Source organism: Talpa europaea (genome assembly GCF_964194135.1).
Source record: "Talpa europaea genome assembly, chromosome: 9".
Taxonomy (NCBI): Eukaryota; Metazoa; Chordata; class Mammalia; order Eulipotyphla; family Talpidae; genus Talpa; species Talpa europaea.
In genome coordinates this window covers 117327401-117346723 of record NC_140076.1, presented here as the reverse complement: position 1 = coordinate 117346723, position 19323 = coordinate 117327401, and the positions used below count along the sequence as shown (strand labels likewise).

Here is a 19323-nt window from a genome sequence, read left to right as displayed (position 1 = left end):
AGCAGATGCGGCGCCCGCGGGCCGGACCGGCCATCCCTGGGCGCTGGGCCCGCCGCGCTCTCGGCCCCTCCAGGGCTCCCCGGGCCCCCACCCGCCCTCTCGGGGAGCCAACGGCCGGGGCTCGGGTGCCGACCCCCCGCCGTCTGGGGGCCGCGGTGGGGGCCCGGGGCCACACTCGAGGCGGGGGAGGAGCCTCAGGCCGCCGCGCCTGCCAGGCCGGGTCCCCGGGAGAGTCGGGTCCGCGTAGACACCGCCTCCCCGGGTCAGGCAGGGGCTGGGTTGGGGGGCAGCGGTGGACGCGAGCGATTCCCCGGGCGGGGAGGTGACTACGGTCTTGGGGGGACGGAGTGACCGCGGCCGGGGAGCTCGGCGCTGACCGCGAGGCGGGGCCCGAACCAGGGCAGCAGCGGGAGCCCCCCCGGACCGTCCCCCAGGGGCCGCGGCCGGGCGCCCCCGGCTTGCTCCCCCGCCCGGGTCCCCGCGCCGGGTCAGGCGGCCTCGCCCGTCCCCTGCGCCGGTGGGGGCTGAGGGCCGGGGGGGGGGGGCGCTGCCGCCCACTGGCCCGGGTCCGGGCTGGGGACCCCGCGCCCTGCCGGCGCCCCCAGGGGCCCGGGACAGCAGCTCGAGCGGGGGACGCGCAGGTGGCCTTCCAGGCGCGCCCGGAACCCTCCCGGTGTCTGTGGGCGCCCCTGGGGTCCTCGGGGTCGCCCCCCATCCGGGGGCACAGCCACCCCGGGAGCGCAGGGGAGGCGCGCTGGGCACAGCGGGGCGCGGAGCCCCGCCGTTCCAAACCGCCCTGTGAGGCCCGGGGCTCGACAGGCGAACAGGGCGCCTCCTCAGCGCCCGCGGTGTGCCCCGGGTCTTCCTGGGCTCCTCGGGGCGCCTAGGGGCACCCGTGACGCTGGGGGGCCCTGGGAGGCTGAGACCCATCGTGGGGCCACCCTCAACTGCGAAACCACGGCCGCGCCCCGCAGGGGAGCCCCAGAGCAGGGCGCGCTGGGAGGGGGTGATGGGGCGGGCGGGGGTGCGCGCTCGTGGCTCACCCCGCGGGGCGCCCGGGTGAGGAGCCGCGCAGGAGGTGCTGGCGCGCGCTGCGGACACCAGAGGGGCCCCCGGCTCCGGCAGCCTCTGTCTGTCCCCGTGGGGACGCGACGGTCCCGCCAGGAGCAGGGTGGGCGGTGAGGGGAGCCAGCGAGCAGAAGGGGGTGTGTCGGGTGAGGACCCGACATGAGGGGTGAACGGGACCCCGAGACGCTTGTCCTCCGCCTGCCGCTTCAGTTCCCAGGCCCAGGCCCCCCTCCGAGGGGCTCTGGGGCTCCCCGCGCACCCCCGCCCCGCGGGCCACGCGCCCGGGGCACTGGACACAGGCGGGGTGGGCGGGCGGGGTCCCCTCCGCGCAGGGGGTGGGGCTGCAGGGAAAACCAGCAGAAGCGGCGCCCGACTTGGGACGCGCCCGAGTCCCCAAGTCCGGCTCCGCGGCGGGCAGAGCCCGGAGCCGGGCGGGGGCGGGGCCGGGGCGCGCCGCGGGCTGTTGGCCTCCGCCGCGGGCCGGACACTCCTCCTTGGCTCTCTCCGCCCCCCTCGTCCGTCTCTTGCCCCCGCCCCTCCCCCGCCCGCCCCGCCCTCCCGCCGCGACTCTTTTCCTAAAATGTCATTCGACAAACGCCCGATCTCCGGCTCTGCTGACCAGTCCGGCGTTCGGAAGCCCCGGCCGGGACGCGCCTCCTCCCGCCGCCGCCGGACGCCCCCGCGGGCTGAAGGCGGCCTCTGCCCACCGGCCGCGCGCAGGGACGGGGCGCGCGGGGCCCCTCGAGGGCGGGCGGAGGCGCAGCGGGCGGCGGGGCGGGAGGGCGGGCAGCAGCCCCCCCTGCGGGCAGCCCGGGCCGCGCCCGGCCCCACGGGACGGCCTCACCGTGGCGAGAAGCCGCCCCTCGCTCTGAGGCCGCGCACGCGGCCCCTCCTCGCCATCGCTGTCCTGACGGCCTCCTTGAAGTCTTTGTTCCTCAGGCTGTAGATGACGGGGTTCAGCAGCGGGGTGACCACGGTGTAGAAGACGGACATGATCTTGTTGATCTCGGGGGACAGGCGGGCATTGGGGCGCGCGTACATGGAGATCATGGTCCCGTAGTAGATGGTGACCACGGCCAGGTGGGAGCCGCACGTGGAGAAGGTCCTGGCGCGGCCGGAGGCGGAGGGCATCCTGAGGACGGCGGCCACGATGAGGACGTAGGACACGAGGGTGAGCAGGAAGCACACGCACAGCACGGCCACGGACAGGACGAAGATGACCATGCCGGTGAGGTAGACGCTGGAGCAGGAGAGCCGCATCAGGGGGGGCAGGTCGCAGAAGAAGTGGTCGATCTGGTTGGGGCCACAGAAGTCCAGCCTGGAGATCATCAGGCAGGGCAGGGCCCCGGTGCCCACCCCGGCCACCCAGGAGACGGCCACCAGCTTGGCGCAGGTCTCGGGGCGCATCAGGAGGGGGTAGTGCAGGGGGCTGCAGACGGCCAGGTAGCGGTCATAGGCCATCGTGGCCAGGAGGAAGCACTCGGTGGCCCCGAAGAACACAAAGAAGTAGAGCTGGGCCATGCAGGCGGGGAAGGAGATGGCGCGGCCCCGGGCCAGCAGGCCGGCCAGCAGCGGCGGCACGACGGTGGAGGTGTACCAGACCTCCAGGAAGGACAGGTGCTTGAGGAACGTGTACATGGGCGTGTGCAGCCGCCGGTCATGGCTCGCCACGGCGATGATGACGACGTTCCCCGCCACCGTGAGCACGTACATGAACAGAAAGACGGCAAACAGCAGGGACTGCCACTCGAGAAGGTTCTGGAACCCCAGCAGCTGAAACTCAGTGACAGCAGACACATTTGGGGGCTCCATCGCCTGCGGAGGGGAAGAGACCGTGGAAAGCACTGCGGACAAGGCATGAAATTCCTCAGTGCTGTCTGGAACGTGAGGGACTGTCTTCGAGCACTCCCGTCTCCACGACAGCTTTCTGGAAGGACGTGCGCGGCTCCACCTGGCTCTTAGACCCCTGTGGTTTCCACCCGCTAGGCGAGGGGGGGCAAGAGTTGGGGGCGGGCCTCAGCAAGCGCCACTCACCAGGCTCTCTGAGATCTAGAAGTTCCCGGTTCAACACCACGGGTAAGAAGGGGCTCACTGAGCCGAACTCAGGAAATACAATGAATAGCTGGGCCTCCCTGGTGGCGCAAGGGTTCAGTCTCAGCACTGAGAAGCTGTCGCCAGCCACTAAGGCATGAGTTCAATCCCCGGCCAGGGAGCGACCCACAGGGCGTGGCAGACCTCTCCTGTCTCCCCGCTGCTCCCCTCAGCAGTGTGTTTCAGCAGATCCGCCTGTTCTGCTCCCCGCTCTGTCTCTGGTCTCCGGTAAATCCTCTCACCCACCCCCCAACCTTTGGCTTGTACCCCAGTTCTTGTATGCATAAATAAATAAACCTTTAAAAAAAATTAATCGCTATGTTTTCCTGGAAAGGGCCTGAGCCCAGGCCCTTTCCTCCCACAGGTGACCCTCGTCTGGAAACAGGGCACACCTGGCCCGTCTCCCAGCCCCGGGAGACTGTGTTCTGCCCTCCGTGTTTACGGACACCTCCTCCGGGCACCTGAGCATCTGAGAGTGTCTGTGTGTGTCTGTGTGGCCAGGGCTGAGCCAGCCTGCATCTCCACCGGTACCTTCTCACCCAGGTGGACGCCAGCTTAGTCATCGGACTTGGTGTCCAGTCAGCACGTCACCCCTCCTTTTTCTCGAGGTCTAGCCTAGTTCTGGACGAAGCCAGCATCCGCCCGCCATCAGGGGCTTCCCTCATCAAGGACTGAGCGGGACGTCACCTCTGTAATGCCCAGGCCCAGGGCTCCAGCCGCAGGCCCTTCCGCCTCCCTCCCTCTCCCCTAGTGACTATTTCAGGCGCGTCTCCAAAACCTTCCAAGACTTTTTGTGTAGGAAAGTGATGAAGCTGAAGCGCCCGGAGGCCCTCCTTCACCGGCCCCCGCCTCCCCAGGAGCCCGATGGGCGGTGCATCACCCCGTGTCCGCCCCCCTCTCCCGCAGAGGCTGCCCCTGAGCCGGCTGTGGCTTCCCTTGGACCCAATATTTGGTCTCTTGCCCAAATTAACCAACACCCCCTTGGAAATGCCGCATCCCCCGAGGAGCGCCGCCCCTCCCACCCGACTGCTCCAGTCTCCCTGCGCCCCAGGCACGCCCGTCCTTCCTCCTGGGAAAGTGGACAGAGCAGCTGCCACAGCAGAGGCCTCTGCTAGGCTGGAAACCAGGGCGCAAAGCAGACGCCTTGGCAAGGGGCTTGGGCGTGAGGCTGCAGGGAGCGGCCAGCTCAGGGCTGGGGGCCATGGTCCCTGGAGCTCTGCAGTGGAAAAGGCCCCTGGCGCCACCTGCTGGCTGCGCCCCGGAGCTGGCCCTGCTGTGTGGTGTCCGCCCTCTGTGCCCAGGGCCCGCCTGCCCTGCTCCCTCCCAGCCGCTCCCCCTCCTCCTCAGAGGCACCAGACCTCTGGGTCTCTGTTCTGACCCCATCTCAGCTCCTGCGCACAGCACCGACCGCAGCCTCTGGCCTTCTCTGCTCACTGCTGTTCCTGGGCCCTGCCCCGGGGCCCGCTGACCCCAGGCCAGTCCAGGAGCCCAGGCTGAGGGGAAGCGTGACCCCACGGGGCAGCGAGTGATGCGATTCACTTTGGAACATGGTCCTTTCCTGCCATTGCCCCCACTTCCGCGACATGAGCAGTGACCGGAAAAAGGCAGAATTTAAATGCCGAGACCACCGGGGCCTGGTTGACGGGGTCAGCGTGGGCAACGTGGTTGGGTCACAGGGCATTTGGCCCCATTTCCGGTCACCTAAAGTCCCTACAAACGCAGTCAAGGACACAAGGGAAAAAGGACCTGCTGGGCCTAGCCCTTCGCGGCAGGACGGGGTGCCGGGGTGACAGGGTGGGGGGTTGGCGGGGGTGGGGGGTGGCAGGGGTGGGGGTGCGAGCAGGTGGCGGGGTGACGGGGGGGGGGCGGGTGCAGACCTTCTCGGGGCTGACATCAAGTCAAGTCCTGACTATTCCAGGGACGGGATCACCTGATTTACAAGGAGCTCAGTCAACAAGACCCGCCCCGAGGCAGAACCTCCCAGGTGCCGGCCCCACATCTGATTTCACAGCTTCCCTGGAGCCTTTATGGAAATAAACATGCCCCAGGGCCACAGCCCTCCCGGCCATCCAGGGCCACCAGGCGCCTCTGGGCTAGGGCCTCCCTGCTGCTCTCCAGGCGGGCGATCCCACCTGGACAAGCGACTGCAGGGCCTGCAGCCTCACGCTCGCAGCCCCTCGCCCACAGGCATGGCCTCTGGCTCCAAACTCACCTCTCCTGGTGGCCTTCTGAGCCCTGGGCCTACCAGCCCGCCTCCCCGGCACGCGGCGCCCACGGTCCTCCCTGCTGCCGGCTCGGCCCTGCTGCCCTCCGCCCCGCACGCCGGCCCTGGCTCCCTCCTGCGAGCTGCGACGGGCCATCTTCTGCGGGTGACGCGGCTGGAACACGTGCCACCTTTCAACAACCCGGGTCTCCTGGGGCCTGGCCTTCGGGGAGTCCTCCTCCCAGGTGTTCTTCCACGATTTGCCAACCGAGTTAATAAGCAACAAAAGCAAACTTTTGAGACTCCCCCCTGCCCAGGGGGCTCAGGCACGGGCGGCACCCCTGGGACCCAAGCAGTTCTTTGGAAAACTTTTTTAAAATGTAGCTTAGGGTGGCCCCGGAGATGCTGAGCTGGACTGACTCCAACAAATGGGTGTTTCTCGAAAATGTAGCGAGCAGGGGCCCATCCTGAGGGCAGACAGGTGCCAGCGGCCTTCCGCTTCGCACTGCGGTTTCAGGTGCACCCACGAGAGCACATCCACGCACCCACGCGGGGAGACCCCCACCCAGGCCGACTTCCGGCGACCAGAGCACCTGCGCCGAGGGCGTCTCCCAACTCCACAAGGACAACGCAGCATCTGAGCCGGGAGAGGCACGTGCCCCCGCCCCCTCTTACCAGCAGGACCAGAGGCCGCTGCCTGGCGGGGCACTGTCCCGCGACGCGCTTGTGCTTGACTTCATTCATAACTTATTTTCCAAACTACTGCGATCCGTGTGCATATTTTTCAGAAAACTTGCAGACAGAACCGACATCGGCACCCACGGCCAGGGCACGGCGCGTGCACGAGCGCCCGCTGTGACCACGCTCAGGGGCACGGGCAGCTGCACATGCACAGGTGCATTTTGGGGCACTGGGTGAGGAGCCGCTGCAAGCTCTAGCTGGCACCACCGGGTCCTGGGGTGCCCGCGGCGCCAGGAAGCCTGAGTTCGTGGGGGCGAGGCTGCGGGGAAGAGCGTCCAGGCTCCCAGACGGGGTCCCGGGCAGGGTCCTGGGCAGGGCGGGGTCCACTACGCTCCACCCGAGTTGGCCCCCTGATAGCCCACCCCCCAGCTCTCCTGTTCCCCGCGGGCAGCGCGCGCCCTGCGGCTGTGGCCTTGGCTGGCCTTCGCCCCCTCCATCACGGTCTTTCTCGCTGCTAGACGTGGGGAAGAAAACAAGCCGCTCCCCGGCCTGTGGGCAGGCTTCTTCCGGGCGGTCTTCACACTGGGAACCCACCCTTCGCCTGGCACGCCGCGGCCAGGGGAGGAGAACGGTGCAGGCACCCAGGGAGCGGGCGGGCAGGCGGGCGGGCGGGCTCCAGCAGGTGCGAGCACAGGGCACACACCCCCATCAGCGCTGCCACGTGAGGGTGGCCAGCAAAGGGCGCTGGCACCCAAGCCCCACAAGGTCACCCCAGCACTCACATGCCAGCAGGTGACCAGCCTGAGGCTTGGCCTGAGGAGCCTGGGGGGGCGCCGGGCTCAGGTGTGCTGACATCCGCGGGGCCCCTCGCCCCGGCAGACGCGCGACGGGGGAGAGGCGGGAAAACGTCACCTCCAAGAGGCAGCAGGGCCATGACAGACGCGCGCCCCGGCTGCGTCCCGAGCCGGCTTCCCCAGGCTTCCAGGCCCGGCCCCGGGAGCACACGCAGGCCCAGGACTGGCCTCAAGACCTTTCTGCGCCCCAGGCCGTCCTCCCCGCTCCCCAGGCCCCAGCCTCCACTGCTGACCAGCGCCGGCCCCAGGCGCCCGTGCCATCCCCGCAGCACCACCCCGGCCCGCGTCCTCCCCCTGGCACGCGCCCTCGTCCCCGGCACAGCGGCCTGTTCTCCCTCGGGCGGGCGCCCCTGGGTGCAGGTGCACCGTCGGCGACGAGTCGGCATCTGTGTATCCGTCTCCACCAAGACAAGCTCCCAGATACTGTGAGATGTTCAAATCCTCACCCAGAAGTACCTTCCCGAATCCCTCCTTCCCCTTCCCCACGCAGTCGCCGGGACACTCCCTCACGCCCACGTGGGCAGCCCCTCCATGCCGCCCAGGGCTCGGGCAGGGGCGCCGGAAACTGCCAGCGGTGGTCACCCTCACGCTGGCCAGATGCGCTGAAGTCACCTCAGTCGAGGCGAAGTGACCTGCCCCCTCGGCGCGGCGGTGCGGGGTCCCGGCCGGCCGTTTCCTGGGGCGGCTGACTTGGGGCTTTGCTCATCCCATGGCGGGCCCCAGCGCAACGTGGCCGGAGCCCAGGGATTGGGGCGTGTGGGGTGCACCAGGCCCAGGGGTGGGAGGGCCGCCCAGGCAGGGGCAGGTCTGCGAGGCAGGGCCGGGGAAGCAGGAGTCCAGGGGGAGCCCTGGCGAGCTGGGGGGCAGCCACCCCGCGGGCCCAGGCCGGGGTCTGGGGGCCGGGGCGTGCTGTGCTCGCTGGGGACGGGGCAGTCTGCGGAGGAAGCCGGGACAGCGCTTTCTCGTGGGGGGACCCCAGGGACTCGGCAGTTACAGGAGGGGTGGAACCTCTGCCCCCCGTAAGGGTAGAGGCGCCGCTCGCGACGGGCCTTCAGGAGGAGGTCTTCCGGGCCCACGGAAGGAAAGTCAGGCTCACACTTGAAGCCCCGCACGGGGCATCGCTGGGTTCGTATGGAAAAGGGAACGATTATAAAACACCCGCGTTTCTTCAGAAGTTTCACAGATGACAGTTACTCATCCCAGCACAGTGTGGACAAAGGCTGGGTCCAGCTCCAGCAGTGCAAACCCCGCCTCCGAACAGGGTGAGGGGGTGCCCCGATGCTCTGTCCAGACCTGCTCTCAGAACCACTCCCACACCCACGGGCCCTGGGCCTGGGCGCCGGGGAGGGTCCAGCACCCCAGGCCTGCTGGTTACTTCAGATATGGCTTCCCCAGAGCGCTGAGGGCCCTGGGGGTGGGCCTCAGGGGAGCCGAGGCCTCTCTGCTCCCTCTCCCCGGGGCATTCTGCAGTTTGGGCCTTTCGAGGCCCAGCGAGAGAGGCTTCTTTTATCATTCAAACCCCTCTGGAATCAAGCGACTGACGCGCGTGGGCACGACTTCCAAGGCTGCCACGGGGGTAGCATCTTCACCAGCCCCCTGCCAAGTTATTGAGAGGAGAACCTCCCTCCTCCCCAGGCTGGGGCCTTCCTCCTCCCCAGGCTGAGCACCCAGCGGGAGGAGCCAGCTCAGAACAATTAGCCCTGGCAGGCAAGTCCCAGGGGAGCGCCTTCCTTCCTTCCTTCCTTCCTCTGGGGCACGTGTGTGCGGGGGTGACGGGTTTGCGTTTATTCAATGCAGGTCAGATGCCAGCCCCCGCCATACCACCCAGGCCAGCCCAAGGCCCAGGCCCCACCAGCTGCAGGCGGAGAGAGTGGAGGCTCCCAGGGCAGAGGGGGCGCCAGGGCGCGGAGGGGGTACGCCAGGGCACAGAGGGGGGTGTGCCTGGGCACAGAGGGGGGTGTGCCAGGGCACAGAGGGGATGTGCCTGGGCACAGAGGGAGCGCTAGGGCCCAGAGGGGGTGCCAGGGAGCAGAGGGGGCGCAAGACCAGGGTCAGAAGGGAGGTCTTGCCTCCAGGTCCTTCACCATCATGCAGGCTTTTGGGGCAACCCCAGGGCGATGGCAGGGTCCCGCGCACAGGGCCACCAAGGAATCGCGCACATAAATGTCCCTGCACACGGGTGGGGCAGGTCAGAGCCTGTCAGCTGAGCTGCGGGCCCAGCAGCCTGCTCAGCTCACGGGTGGGGTGCACCCCACGTCCACCTGGGGGAGCTGCTTTCCATACACCAGGGTCTCCCCAGGAAAAGCGTAAAACTGCCAGGACGTTTGATTCCCACGGCAGGGAAGCCGGGAGCCCCCCAGCAGCCCAACGAGCCACGTCCCCAGCCCCCAGAGAGGGCCTGCCAGCCCGGGGCTGCCCGGTGACCGCCCGTGGGCGCCTCCCCGCCCAACAGCCCCTGGCGGCGGCCACGGCCCTGGCCTCGCCTGGAAAGAGTCAGAGCAGCCGTGCGCCCCGCGCCTGTCCTGGTTGGGATTTCACCTTCAATTTCCAAAAAAGTACTTTTTGATTTTGCTTTTTAAGGGTCCAGCTCCGATCACATTCCTTCTTACACACTTTGAAAAAGTCCTTATTTCTAAGCAAAACAACTGACGATAAACTTGCTCATCTCTGAGTGCTTTGCCTCGAGCTGATCTCCCTCTTGGAAAACCCTCTTCACAGGCCGCCGCCCCCGCACCAGCCGGCCGCCCGCTCTCCCTTTGCGTCCTGCAGCGGGGAGGGCTTCCCTCTGCACCCCCATCTCGCCTGCTGGGTCCGGGAGGACCCGGGGTTCCCATTCTCGGCGCTCACTGAGGTGAGCAGGGGCTGTGCCCCGACGGCCAGGCCGTGGTCCCCACGGGGAGAAGGCGGGGCGCAGGGCAGGGCCTGCGGGCAGCGCTGGCTGGTGTCCAATACCCAGGTGGGGCTGGCCCCGCAGTCCGCGGGGACACGGCCTGCACTGCTGTCCCCTGAAGCCCTGCCGGCCCTGGCAGCACGGCGGCCGGAGAGGCCTCTGAATAAAATGTGCACAGGGGACATTCTCGAATCATCGGATCACTTAAAAGATCAAGGGAGCTGCTCTTGAGGCCAGACAGGTGTCACCTCACTGCTGGGGTGAGGGACAGGCACCGGACAGCAGAGTGGGGGCGGCCAGAGGGGCGGGCGGTGCATGGCTCCAGGCGGGAGCCGGGCTCTGGGACACGCAGAGCACACCAGGCACGCGCTACGGAGTGAACACACCTGACAGGTGCGCGTACCTGGGGCTCCTGGGTGCCCCTGGGGGCAGTGGGCAGGGGCGGGCTGAGGACCAGCTCAGGGTCGCCGGGGTCGGGGCCCCCTCCCACTCCCCAGGAGCGGCTTGCTCCCCTCGGAATCCTGCGGAGGTCAGCAGGGAGGTGCCCCGGACCGGAACTAGGCGCCCCTGACCAGCCAGGGGGCCGTGCCCCCAGGGAGGCAGAGCACCCACCTCGGCCCGCAGCTGCAGGGGAAGGGGGGGAGGCTGGGGGCCCAGGCCTCCTGCCCTCAGGGAGGAAGTGCTGAGTCAGTGGCTGTTGGTCTCGAGGTTTGTGCCCCGAGTTCTCAAAGCGGAGCTGGCAGAGCCTGGGGCCTGGGGCCGGGGCCGGGGGAAGGAACCCCAGGGAGCCGAGCGGCTGGTGGGGGCTGGGGCTGGGGCAGAGCGGGCGGATGCTCTGCAGGAACAGGGTCGAGAGCCAGAGCCTGAAGCCAAAGCAGGCAGGAAGGCAGGGCGGCCCCGTGACACCCACAGCCCTCCACAGCCTCCACCGCCCTCCACAGCCTCCACCGCCCTCCACAGCCTCCACCGCCCTCCACAGCCTCCACCGCCCTCCACAGCCTCCACCGCCCTCCACACCCTCCACAGCCCTCCACAGCCTCCACAGCCCTCCACACCCTCCACAGCCCTCCACAGCCTCCACCGCCCTCCACACCCTCCACCGCCCTCCACAGCCTCCACCGCCCTCCACAGCCTCCACCGCCCTCCACCGCCCTCCACAGCCTCCACCGCCCTCCACAGCCTCCACCGCCCTCCACCGCCCTCCCGCCTCCCGGACCTGTTTTTCTAAGGACACCAGGCCGGCTCGGCCCGCCCCTGCCCGAGAGGGAGACGAGCGCGCCCCGGGCGCCCCTCGCCCTGCGGACTGGGTGCCCCAAGCGCTGCTGTCGCCAGTGAAGCAGAAACCGCCGCAGCCTGTCCCAGAGCCCGCCCCAGCAGGCAGGGCCGTAGCGCGCCATGTGGGCGACACGGGCCTCGCGGCTCCAACCATCGCCTGCGCCTTCTCTCCCGCCTGCGCCTGGGGGAGCCGCGGCGACTGCCCATTTCCTCGGTCCCTTATGTACCCAACTGGCATTTACTGGGTGTCCTTGTGCCGGGCCCCTTCCAGGAAGGGGGACACGGCCCTGAACGGGACAGAAAGGCGCCTCCCCGCCACGGCCGCCTGCTCTCCCTCTCCCGAGCAGCTCCTGCGGCCAGGGCTCCGCGGCTGCCTGACCTCCTTCCGCCCCTCCGTCCGGAGCGGCCCTCCGAGGGGCACCGGCAGCGGGGGGGGGGGGGGGGGGGTGCCCTCAGCCGCGAGGGGCGGGTGCCAGCCAGGCTGCCGTCCTGTCGGGAGCCCCGGCCCTGCCACTGTCTTCCAGCTTGTCCTCAAAACCCCTGCGGGTCTGAGTTGCCCACCGGCCTCCAGCGCCCCAGACCCAGACCCCGCAGGCTCCCGGCCTGAGCCACCGCCCCGCCCGCCGCGGGCCTTATCTGCCGCTCTCAGCACCATCTGGCCCCACAGGCTGGCAGGGCGGCTCCGCCTCGCCGCGCCCCAGCTCATCTGGTGGCCGCAGTGCAGGCCGCTCTGCTTGCCAGAGCCCCTCCCCGGGCGCCACCCCGCCCGATGAGAGCGCAGAGGTGGGGCCTGCAGGCTTCGCCAGCGCCCGGCTGGGTCGAGGCTGCCAGTAAACAGCTTGCCCACGTGTGCTGCTGCCTGAGGCTGGTGAGGGCGCCTCGGGCCCCAGCGGGCCCCTCCCTGGCACAGACTCCGCCAGCCTGGGCCGAGGGCCTGGGCCGGTGACGCGCCCGGGCCGGGCCCCTCGAGCAAAGCCGCAGGCCATCGGGCTCCGGGGACAGCCGCTCTGGCACTCGTCGGGCTCTGGTGACCTGGGAGCTGCCAGGCGCCGACCCCCGGGCTGGGCCTCGGTCTCCCCTCGCAGCCCGAGCACCGCCGCGCCTGAGCCCCCGCCCCCAGGAGGCCTTCCCCAGCTCCCACCTGCAGGAGCGGGGGGCGAGGTAGTGCGGTCAGCGCAGACCCTCCCTCCCCGCCTCAGTCACCGCGGCCCGGGCCGCCGGGCGGACCCCTCCCCACGCCGCCCGGCCCCGCCCGCCCCAGCATCTCCAGCGCCGGGTCTGCCTCAGCTCCTTATCTGAGGAGCTGACGCGCAGAGAAGCCCACGTTTGCCAAGGATGTGAGGAGCCCGAAGGCCACAGAGCTGCCGGGAAATGATGGCAGGAAGGAGCCGGGCAGCTCCCCCACGGCGCGACGCCCGGCCCGAGAGCGCGCGGAGGCCCCGCCGGGGCGCCCCGGGGGCGCTGGGGTGACGGTGCCGCGGCGAGGCCGGGCCCTTCCTCTCCCGGAGCGGCTGGGCGGGCGCCGAACCCCGGCCGCGGGGCGGCATGGCCTCGGGGGCGCCCGGGGAGCGGCTGCGCGAGGAGGCGCGCTGCCCCGTGTGCCTGGACTTCCTGCAGGAGCCGGTCAGCGTGGACTGCGGCCACAGCTTCTGCCTGCGCTGCATCTCCGAGTTCTGCGACCGCGCCGAGGGCGCGCCGGGCGGGCTCTTCTCCTGCCCGCAGTGCCGCGGCCCCTTCGCGCGCGGCGGCTTCCGGCCCAACCGGCAGCTGGCGGGGCTGGTGGACGGCGTGCGGCGCCTGGCGCTGGGCGCGGGCGCGGGCGCGGCGGGGGCGCAGCGCTGCGCGCGGCACGGCGAGGAGCTCAGCCGCTTCTGCGAGGACGACCAGGCGGCGCTGTGCTGGGTCTGCGACGCCGGCCCCGAGCACCGCGGCCACCGCACCGCGCCGCTGCAGGAGGCCGCCCGGCGCCACCAGGTGGGGCGCGCGCCGAGGGGCCGCGGGGGGGCGGCGGCGAGGCCCTCGGGTGCCCGCGAGCTGGGGACGCCCCTCAGGCTGGGGCGCGGGGCGGGCTGGCCCGGGCCGGGCTGGCGAGGGTCCTGCCCTCTCAGCTCACCTTTCGGGGGAGGCCTCCTCGCCTGTCCCGCAGGGTCACCTGCCTGCGCCCCCGTCCTGGGGGCCAACAGCTCTCACTACCTGCACCGCACCCCCTGGGGGAGGCCGCCCTGGCCCCTCACTTGAGGCTGGTCAATTCCTGGGGGCTGAAGCGCCTCTCCTGGGGGGCGGGGTCCCCAAGGGCCCACACCCCTTCACCTCCCTGCCTCTGCCTGGCCCCTTCGGGGAGCCCTCCTCTGCCTCCTGCAGCTGCGTGTGCCCCAGGCGCCTAAGGGGACGCCCCGCACTGACAGGCGGAGAGGCTGGTCCAGGGGGGCTGCCCAAAGGCCGCCGGCGGCCACACGCTGCCAAGTGTGGGTCATGTATTTTGGCTCAACCCCCACCCCCCAAACTGAGGAGGAAGACTCCGGGGAGTCTTGGGAAAGCCTGGGGGTACCCGCAGTCAGCGTAATGGCTTGAAGCTGCTGGGTGGTCACTGCCCCCTGGCCTCGCCCCACCAGGGTCGGGGCACTGCTCCGCACCCCGAGGCACCCACAGAGGTGCTGGCTGGGGACCAGCACCCCCTGCCCTGCACTGCGGCCTCCCCGAGGAGAGCCAGAGCCGCCGCTGCGCGCGCCTGTGGGGGCATCCCGAGCTGGCCAGGGAGGAGCAGTCACGGCTGCAGCCTCCGGGTGGGCGCGGCGGCCGGCGGAGGCCGAGGGGAGACCCCAGTTCAGGGCCGGGCCTCCCTTCACCTCACAAAGGCCGCAGCACCGCGCCGGGCGGAGGCGACACGACACGCGACAGACGAGCCCCGCGAGCCGGCCTGCACCCCGGGCGTCCCGCGGGGTTGGGGTTCGGCCCGGCCGCCACCCGCAGGTGCCCACACCCCGGCACCGCCCCGGAGGAAGCGACAGGGGGCTGCCCGCGCCGCCCGCGGGCGCCCCGCCCTCTCCTCGCTGGCCCGTCCGCTCCAGCTGCGCCCCGCGCAGGGGACAGTCGCGGCCAGGCCTCTCGGCTAAAGGATCTCGGCGCGCACTGGGCCTCCGGCCGGCGCCGCCCGCGCGGGACGCTCTTCCCGGCGAAGCTTCGCTCCACGGCTGTCCAGGGGCGGCCCCTGCGCCCGCGCCCTCGCGCTCCCTCCCTGCCCAGTGCCCGGCCTCGGCCCGAGGTCTGGCGCTGACCGCGTGTCCCCGCAGGCGAAGCTGCGCGCGGCGCTGGACCTGGTGCGCAGGGAGGAGCAGGAGGCCCTGGCGCAGGAGGCCAGCGTGGCCAAGAAGACCGTCCTCTGGAAGGTGCGCCGGCCCGGGGCGCCTTCGGGCCCCGCGCCCCGCCCGCGGGGTGTCCAGCCTCGGTCGGACGCCGCCTGTCCGCTCGCCCTGCCTCGCGCCCCCAGAGCGTCGGGAGCCCGCGGGCAGGGAGACCCGTGGGCAGGGAGACCCGCGGGGGGGCAGCGGGCAGCGCGTCCCGCCCGCCGCCGACCTCGGCCCGTCCCCCCAGGAGAAGGTGGAGGCGCAGCGGCAGCGCGTGCGCCGCGAGTTCGACAAGTTCCGCGGGCTGTTGGCGCTCGAGGAGCACCGGCAGCTGCGGCGCCTGGAGGACGAGGAGCGCGCCACGCTGCGGCGCCTGCGGGACAGCCGCGGCCAGCTGGGCGGGCAGGCGAGGGCGCTGCGCGAGCTGGCGGAGGAGCTGGAGGAGCGCGGCCGGCGCCCGGCCCTGGGCCTGCTGGAGGTGAGCCGCGGGGGGCGGGGGGCCCTGAGGCTTCCGCGGGCTGGAGAGGGCGCCCCGCGGGCCGGACGGACGCGCCGGCCTCGGGCCTCGAGCCGCAGGGGCCGCGGAGCGGAGGGACCCCGCGCCGGGCCGGCCTCTGAGACGGCCGCAGCGCTGAAATGAACTTGGGGCTCGGCGCAGGGTCGGTGGGAAAACGAAGACGCCCACGACGCTGGGGCCCCAGGCCCCCCCCCCCCCCCGCCGGGCTGCGCTGCTGTTCAGGGGCGGCCGGCCCAGAACGCCCGGGCCCGCGCGGCGCCCACAGCCCACGGTCCGGCGCTGCCCACGGGCCCCCTGAGTGTCCAGCCCCCCGCCCCGCCCTGCACCCCGGCAGCGCCCACGGTGGCTGCGTCTGAGGCGCAGGGGACAGAGCCAGGGGCGCGAGCGGCTGCTCCGTGGACTCCCCTGGGGGCCGGAGCCGCCGGCCACTGCCCTCGCGCTGGCCTGGCCCCGCCTTCCCACAGGCCATTTGGGAGCCGCCAGGCAGCGCAGAGCCAGTGGGGGGGGGGACACCGGGCTTGGGGGGCGGCTCGTCCCACATGGCCCAGAACAGGCGGGTAAGGGCCACTCCCAGGGCACGTTCCCGACAAAACGATTCCCAGGCGAGCCTCGGGCACAGGGGCCCTTGAATAACCAGTGTTCATTGCTGCACCCACATTCCTTTGCCCCCCGCATCAATAAGCTACTTTGTGGCCCCCGCTGCCTGCCCTGGCGGGGAAGGAGCTCCCCTCCCTCGCCGCGCTCCTGTCCCGTCAGGACGGGCCTGCCGGTGGCGTCCAGAGCCAGGGGCCGGCGGCTGACCACTGCTGGCCGCAGGCCTTGTTGAGCGGCGCTGCCGGGCGCCGGGGCCTCCCGTTCTGATCCCCCCGGGGATCTCCTTGCACTTGGATGGTGGGGGCACAGATCACCATCCCAGGTTCTCCTACGGACACGCAGGCAGTAACTTCTAGGCCTCCACTGTCCACAACCACTTCTGCAGAGAGTGACTCTGCCCCGGCCGGCGCCACCCACGCCCGGTGCGGAGGCCACCCCCCCCCCCCCAGCGCAGGCCCAGGCTCCAGCGCAGCAAGGAGGCGCAGACAGCGCTGGCCGCGGCCCCCCTCGGGCAGGGAGCTGAGTCGTCCTTTGACATTCCCAGGGAGGGTGGGCAGCAGCCGTCCAGGCCGTGTGGGGAGGCCGCCTCCGCGTCCTTGGTGCCCAGCACCGCCGGCTGCCCGCGGCCACCGCGGCTCGGCCTCACGGTTCTTTTCCCTCCCACTTGCAGGGGGTGAGAGGCGCCCTGAACCGGTAGGTCTGCTCTCCCGTGGGGCTCGGCGGGGCGGGGGCAGGGCTGGGGTGGGGACCTACCGCTGAGAGCCGCGGGTTCTGGGCCTTCCCAGGAGCAAGGCCATCGCGCGGCCGGAGCCCGAGCCCATCCCCATGGAGCTGAAGACGCTGTGTCGCATCCCGGGCATGCGGCAGATGCTGCGCAGGTTCCAAGGTGGGTCTCCAGGGCGGGCGCGGCCTCCCGGACCCTCCTCCCTGCCCGCGCCGAGCCCGCGCTGCCAGCTCCGGTAGGACTCGTGGAGTCGTGTCTGGCTCGTCCCTGGCCGTGGCGCTTTCACCTCAATCCGGCCTCCCCTGGGGGCCCTGCAGGCCGCACTCCTCTGCGCCAGGCCCAGACCCGCACCCCTCGGGGCCGTCGGGGCACGTGTGAGCACCGTGGTCCCCCGGACGCCCGGGAGGTCCGGCCGGGGCTGCCCTGGTCTCGGGCCGGCCTCCCCTCAGCGGCCGTGACCACCTCTCCCCGCGCTAGGAGGAGGCGCCGGAGGCCTCGCCGTCCCGGCCCAGTCCTTCCCGCGTGTCCCTTCCCAGCCGTCTGGGTGTCCTCCGGGACACACCCCCTCTTCCTCCCCGGCCCCAGGCCCGGGAGTCGGTGGTCGCGCCCGCAGGAGCCGCCGCCCCAGCCAGGCCCCTTCTCCGCACACCCGAGAGAGGGAGGCAGCTTGTGGGAGCCGCGCTTCTCTGGCCCAGCGCGACACGGCCACCACCCGGCCACCGGCTGGCTCCCCGGCGGGGTCGCAGGTCGGCCTGAGGGTCGAGGCCCAGACGCACCTTCCCGCCCTGATGCCAGGAGGTTCCTCCCGCGGCCGCGGCGCCTTCACAGGCCCGTGACCGCCAAGCCTGACTTCTGGGTCCACCCCCCGCCGCCCCCACGGAGGCCACGCGGGGTTCCCCGCAGGCGACCGGGTCTGCTCAGACAACCTGGTCCGGTGGTGGGACGCGGTCATCAGCGGATCGGGGTTATAGCGCCCCACGGCAGCGCCCGCACCTCGGTGGGGAGCTCAGGCCTGTGGGGACCGTCTGCAGGTTTGGAGGAAGCAGAGAAATCCACCCCCCAAGGCAGGAGCCATTTTCATTTTCAATCATAAGCCCCTCCTGAGTGCCCACCGCGGGGTGTGGACGCGGCCCGCGGGTCCCGTCCTCACCGTGGCGCTTCACAGGAGCAGGCGGAGACCAGGCGGGGGCGGAAGTGACAGTGGAAGGGTGACCGAAAGAGATGGGGGGTGCCTGGCAAGACCAAACGCCTGTGCTGTGCCCCAGGAGTTTCTAGGGGGCAGGGGAGGCGCAGTGGGCAGAGCCCTGAACACAGCCGCCCCCTAACTGCTGTCCCCTGTCCCCGCCCTTCGCCCCGCAGAGGACATCAAGCTGGACCCCGCCACGGCGCACCCGAGCCTCCTGCTGACCGCCGACCTGCGCAGCGTCCAGGATGGGGAGCTCTGGGGGGACGTCCCCAACAACCCTGAGCGCTTCGACACGTGGCCCTGCGTCCTGGGCCTACAGAGCTTCTCCTCCGGGCGGCACTACTGGGAGGTGGTGGTGGGCGAGAAGGCGGAGTGGGGCTTGGGGGTCTGCGAGGACGCCTTGCCGAGAAAGGGGGAGACCACGCCATCTCCTGAGAACGGGGTCTGGGCCATGTGGCTGCTGAAGGGCAACGAGTACATGGTCCTGGCCACCCCGTCAGTGCCCCTCCTGCACATGCAGCGGCCGCGCCGCGTGGGCATCTTCCTGGACTACGAGGCGGGCGAGGTCTCCTTCTACAATGTCTCCGACGGCTCCTACATCTACACCTTCAGCCAGCTGTTCTCTGGCCTCCTGCGCCCCTACTTCTTCATCTGCGACACCTGTCCTCTCGTGCTGCCCCCGATGACGGCCGCGGACTCAGAAAGCTGGGCATCGGGGGGCCCTCTGGACCCTGCCGGTCGTCTTGGAGACCAGCTTTCCTGAAACTCCAAGTCGGAGAGTTCTAAACCCGGCCAAGGGCCCGAATGCATTGGGGCCACACACAGGCACCCCAGAATGCCCCCTTCAAGGGGCACACAGCGGCAGAACGTTCCAGAACACACACGGGTCTATGTTGGGAGGTGCCGGGAACTGTTCTAGAAAGGGAGCCCCCTCGTCGCCTGCCTCACGAGGTTCCCGCTTTCTGCAAGTCTTTCTTCAGAGGGAGAAGCTCGCGCCAGCGTTCCTGGAAGTCTCGGCTCCTCCCCACAACCTGCAGCCCAGCCTTCCCGCAGGAGGGTGCTCGGGCGGCCAGGACCAGGCTCCTGCCTGTCTCGGCCTCGAGTTCCTTCTCTGCGCTCCTGTCCTCTGCCCCGCCTCCTCCTCTGGCCCCCCTCCACTGTCTCCCCACACTGCCCCCCTTCTCTGTACCCCCATATGTACCCCTCTCCGTCCCCTCCTCCTGTCCCCCCCTCTGTCCTAGCCCCCGCCTCCGTCCCCCGCCTCCGTCCGCCTCTGCCCAGGTCCCGCTGTGGCCCTGCCCCGTGAGTGCGCGGGGAGGCGCGGCCCCTGGAGGCTCCAGCACCCCTCCACCGCACGCGTGCACGCATCAAGAGCGCAACGAGGCTTGACCCCGCCGCCTCCTAAATGAACAAAACCCGTCTGTGAATCACTGCACCCGTGGCGTCGCCTGCCTCCTCGGGGAAGGGTGCTTCTCCTTCGAGCACTAAACCTTTAGTAGCATTACTTTACTGCTCCAGATCTCCCTGCAGCCTCAGCGCCCTGAGGTGCGCGCTCCATCCGCACAGCCCCTCCCCGCCGCAGACACGAGGGGGACCCGGGAGGGGGACCGCAGCCCGCAGGCCGCCCCTGCCTCCGGCTCGGGGCACGCGCCAGCGGGGCGGGGAGGAGCCGGCAGCCGCGGGGACGGGGTCACTGAGCCACGGAAGATTCTCGATTCACACACGTGAGCGAAACTGTGTTCTACCAAGGGACGAATTCTCATGGTCCTCATTTTCTGCTGGACGCGGCGGCCCCTGGGGAGCTCATGGGACGCCGCCTCCCCACGCGGCATCTGCAGTAATGACCCTGAGGGATCAGAAGGTCCCTCCCACCCGGGTCTGCTGACGAGCCCGGAC

General features: G+C 70.8%; 2 protein-coding genes across 2 annotated transcripts; one reads left to right on the top strand and one right to left on the bottom strand.

Annotated features, from left to right (window-relative positions):
• Positions 1 to 1908: 1908 nt before the first annotated feature.
• LOC311176880 (olfactory receptor 11L1-like) lies at positions 1909 to 2880 on the bottom strand (the record flags this gene model as incomplete). The annotated part of the gene is made up of 1 exon (XM_084242519.1): positions 1909 to 2880. One exon carries the CDS (start codon positions 2878 to 2880, stop codon positions 1909 to 1911), a length of 972 nt encoding a protein of 323 aa, XP_084098645.1.
• A 9579-nt stretch (positions 2881 to 12459) lies between these two features.
• Positions 12460 to 18932, top strand: TRIM58 (tripartite motif containing 58). The gene is made up of 6 exons (XM_084241646.1): positions 12460 to 13036; positions 14353 to 14448; positions 14654 to 14884; positions 16188 to 16210; positions 16303 to 16403; positions 17601 to 18932. The coding sequence occupies exons 1-6, from the start codon at positions 12608 to 12610 to the stop codon at positions 18188 to 18190; spliced, it is 1470 nt and encodes a 489-aa protein (XP_084097772.1). The 5' UTR covers positions 12460 to 12607; the 3' UTR covers positions 18191 to 18932.
• The last annotated feature ends 391 nt before the right edge of the window (positions 18933 to 19323 follow it).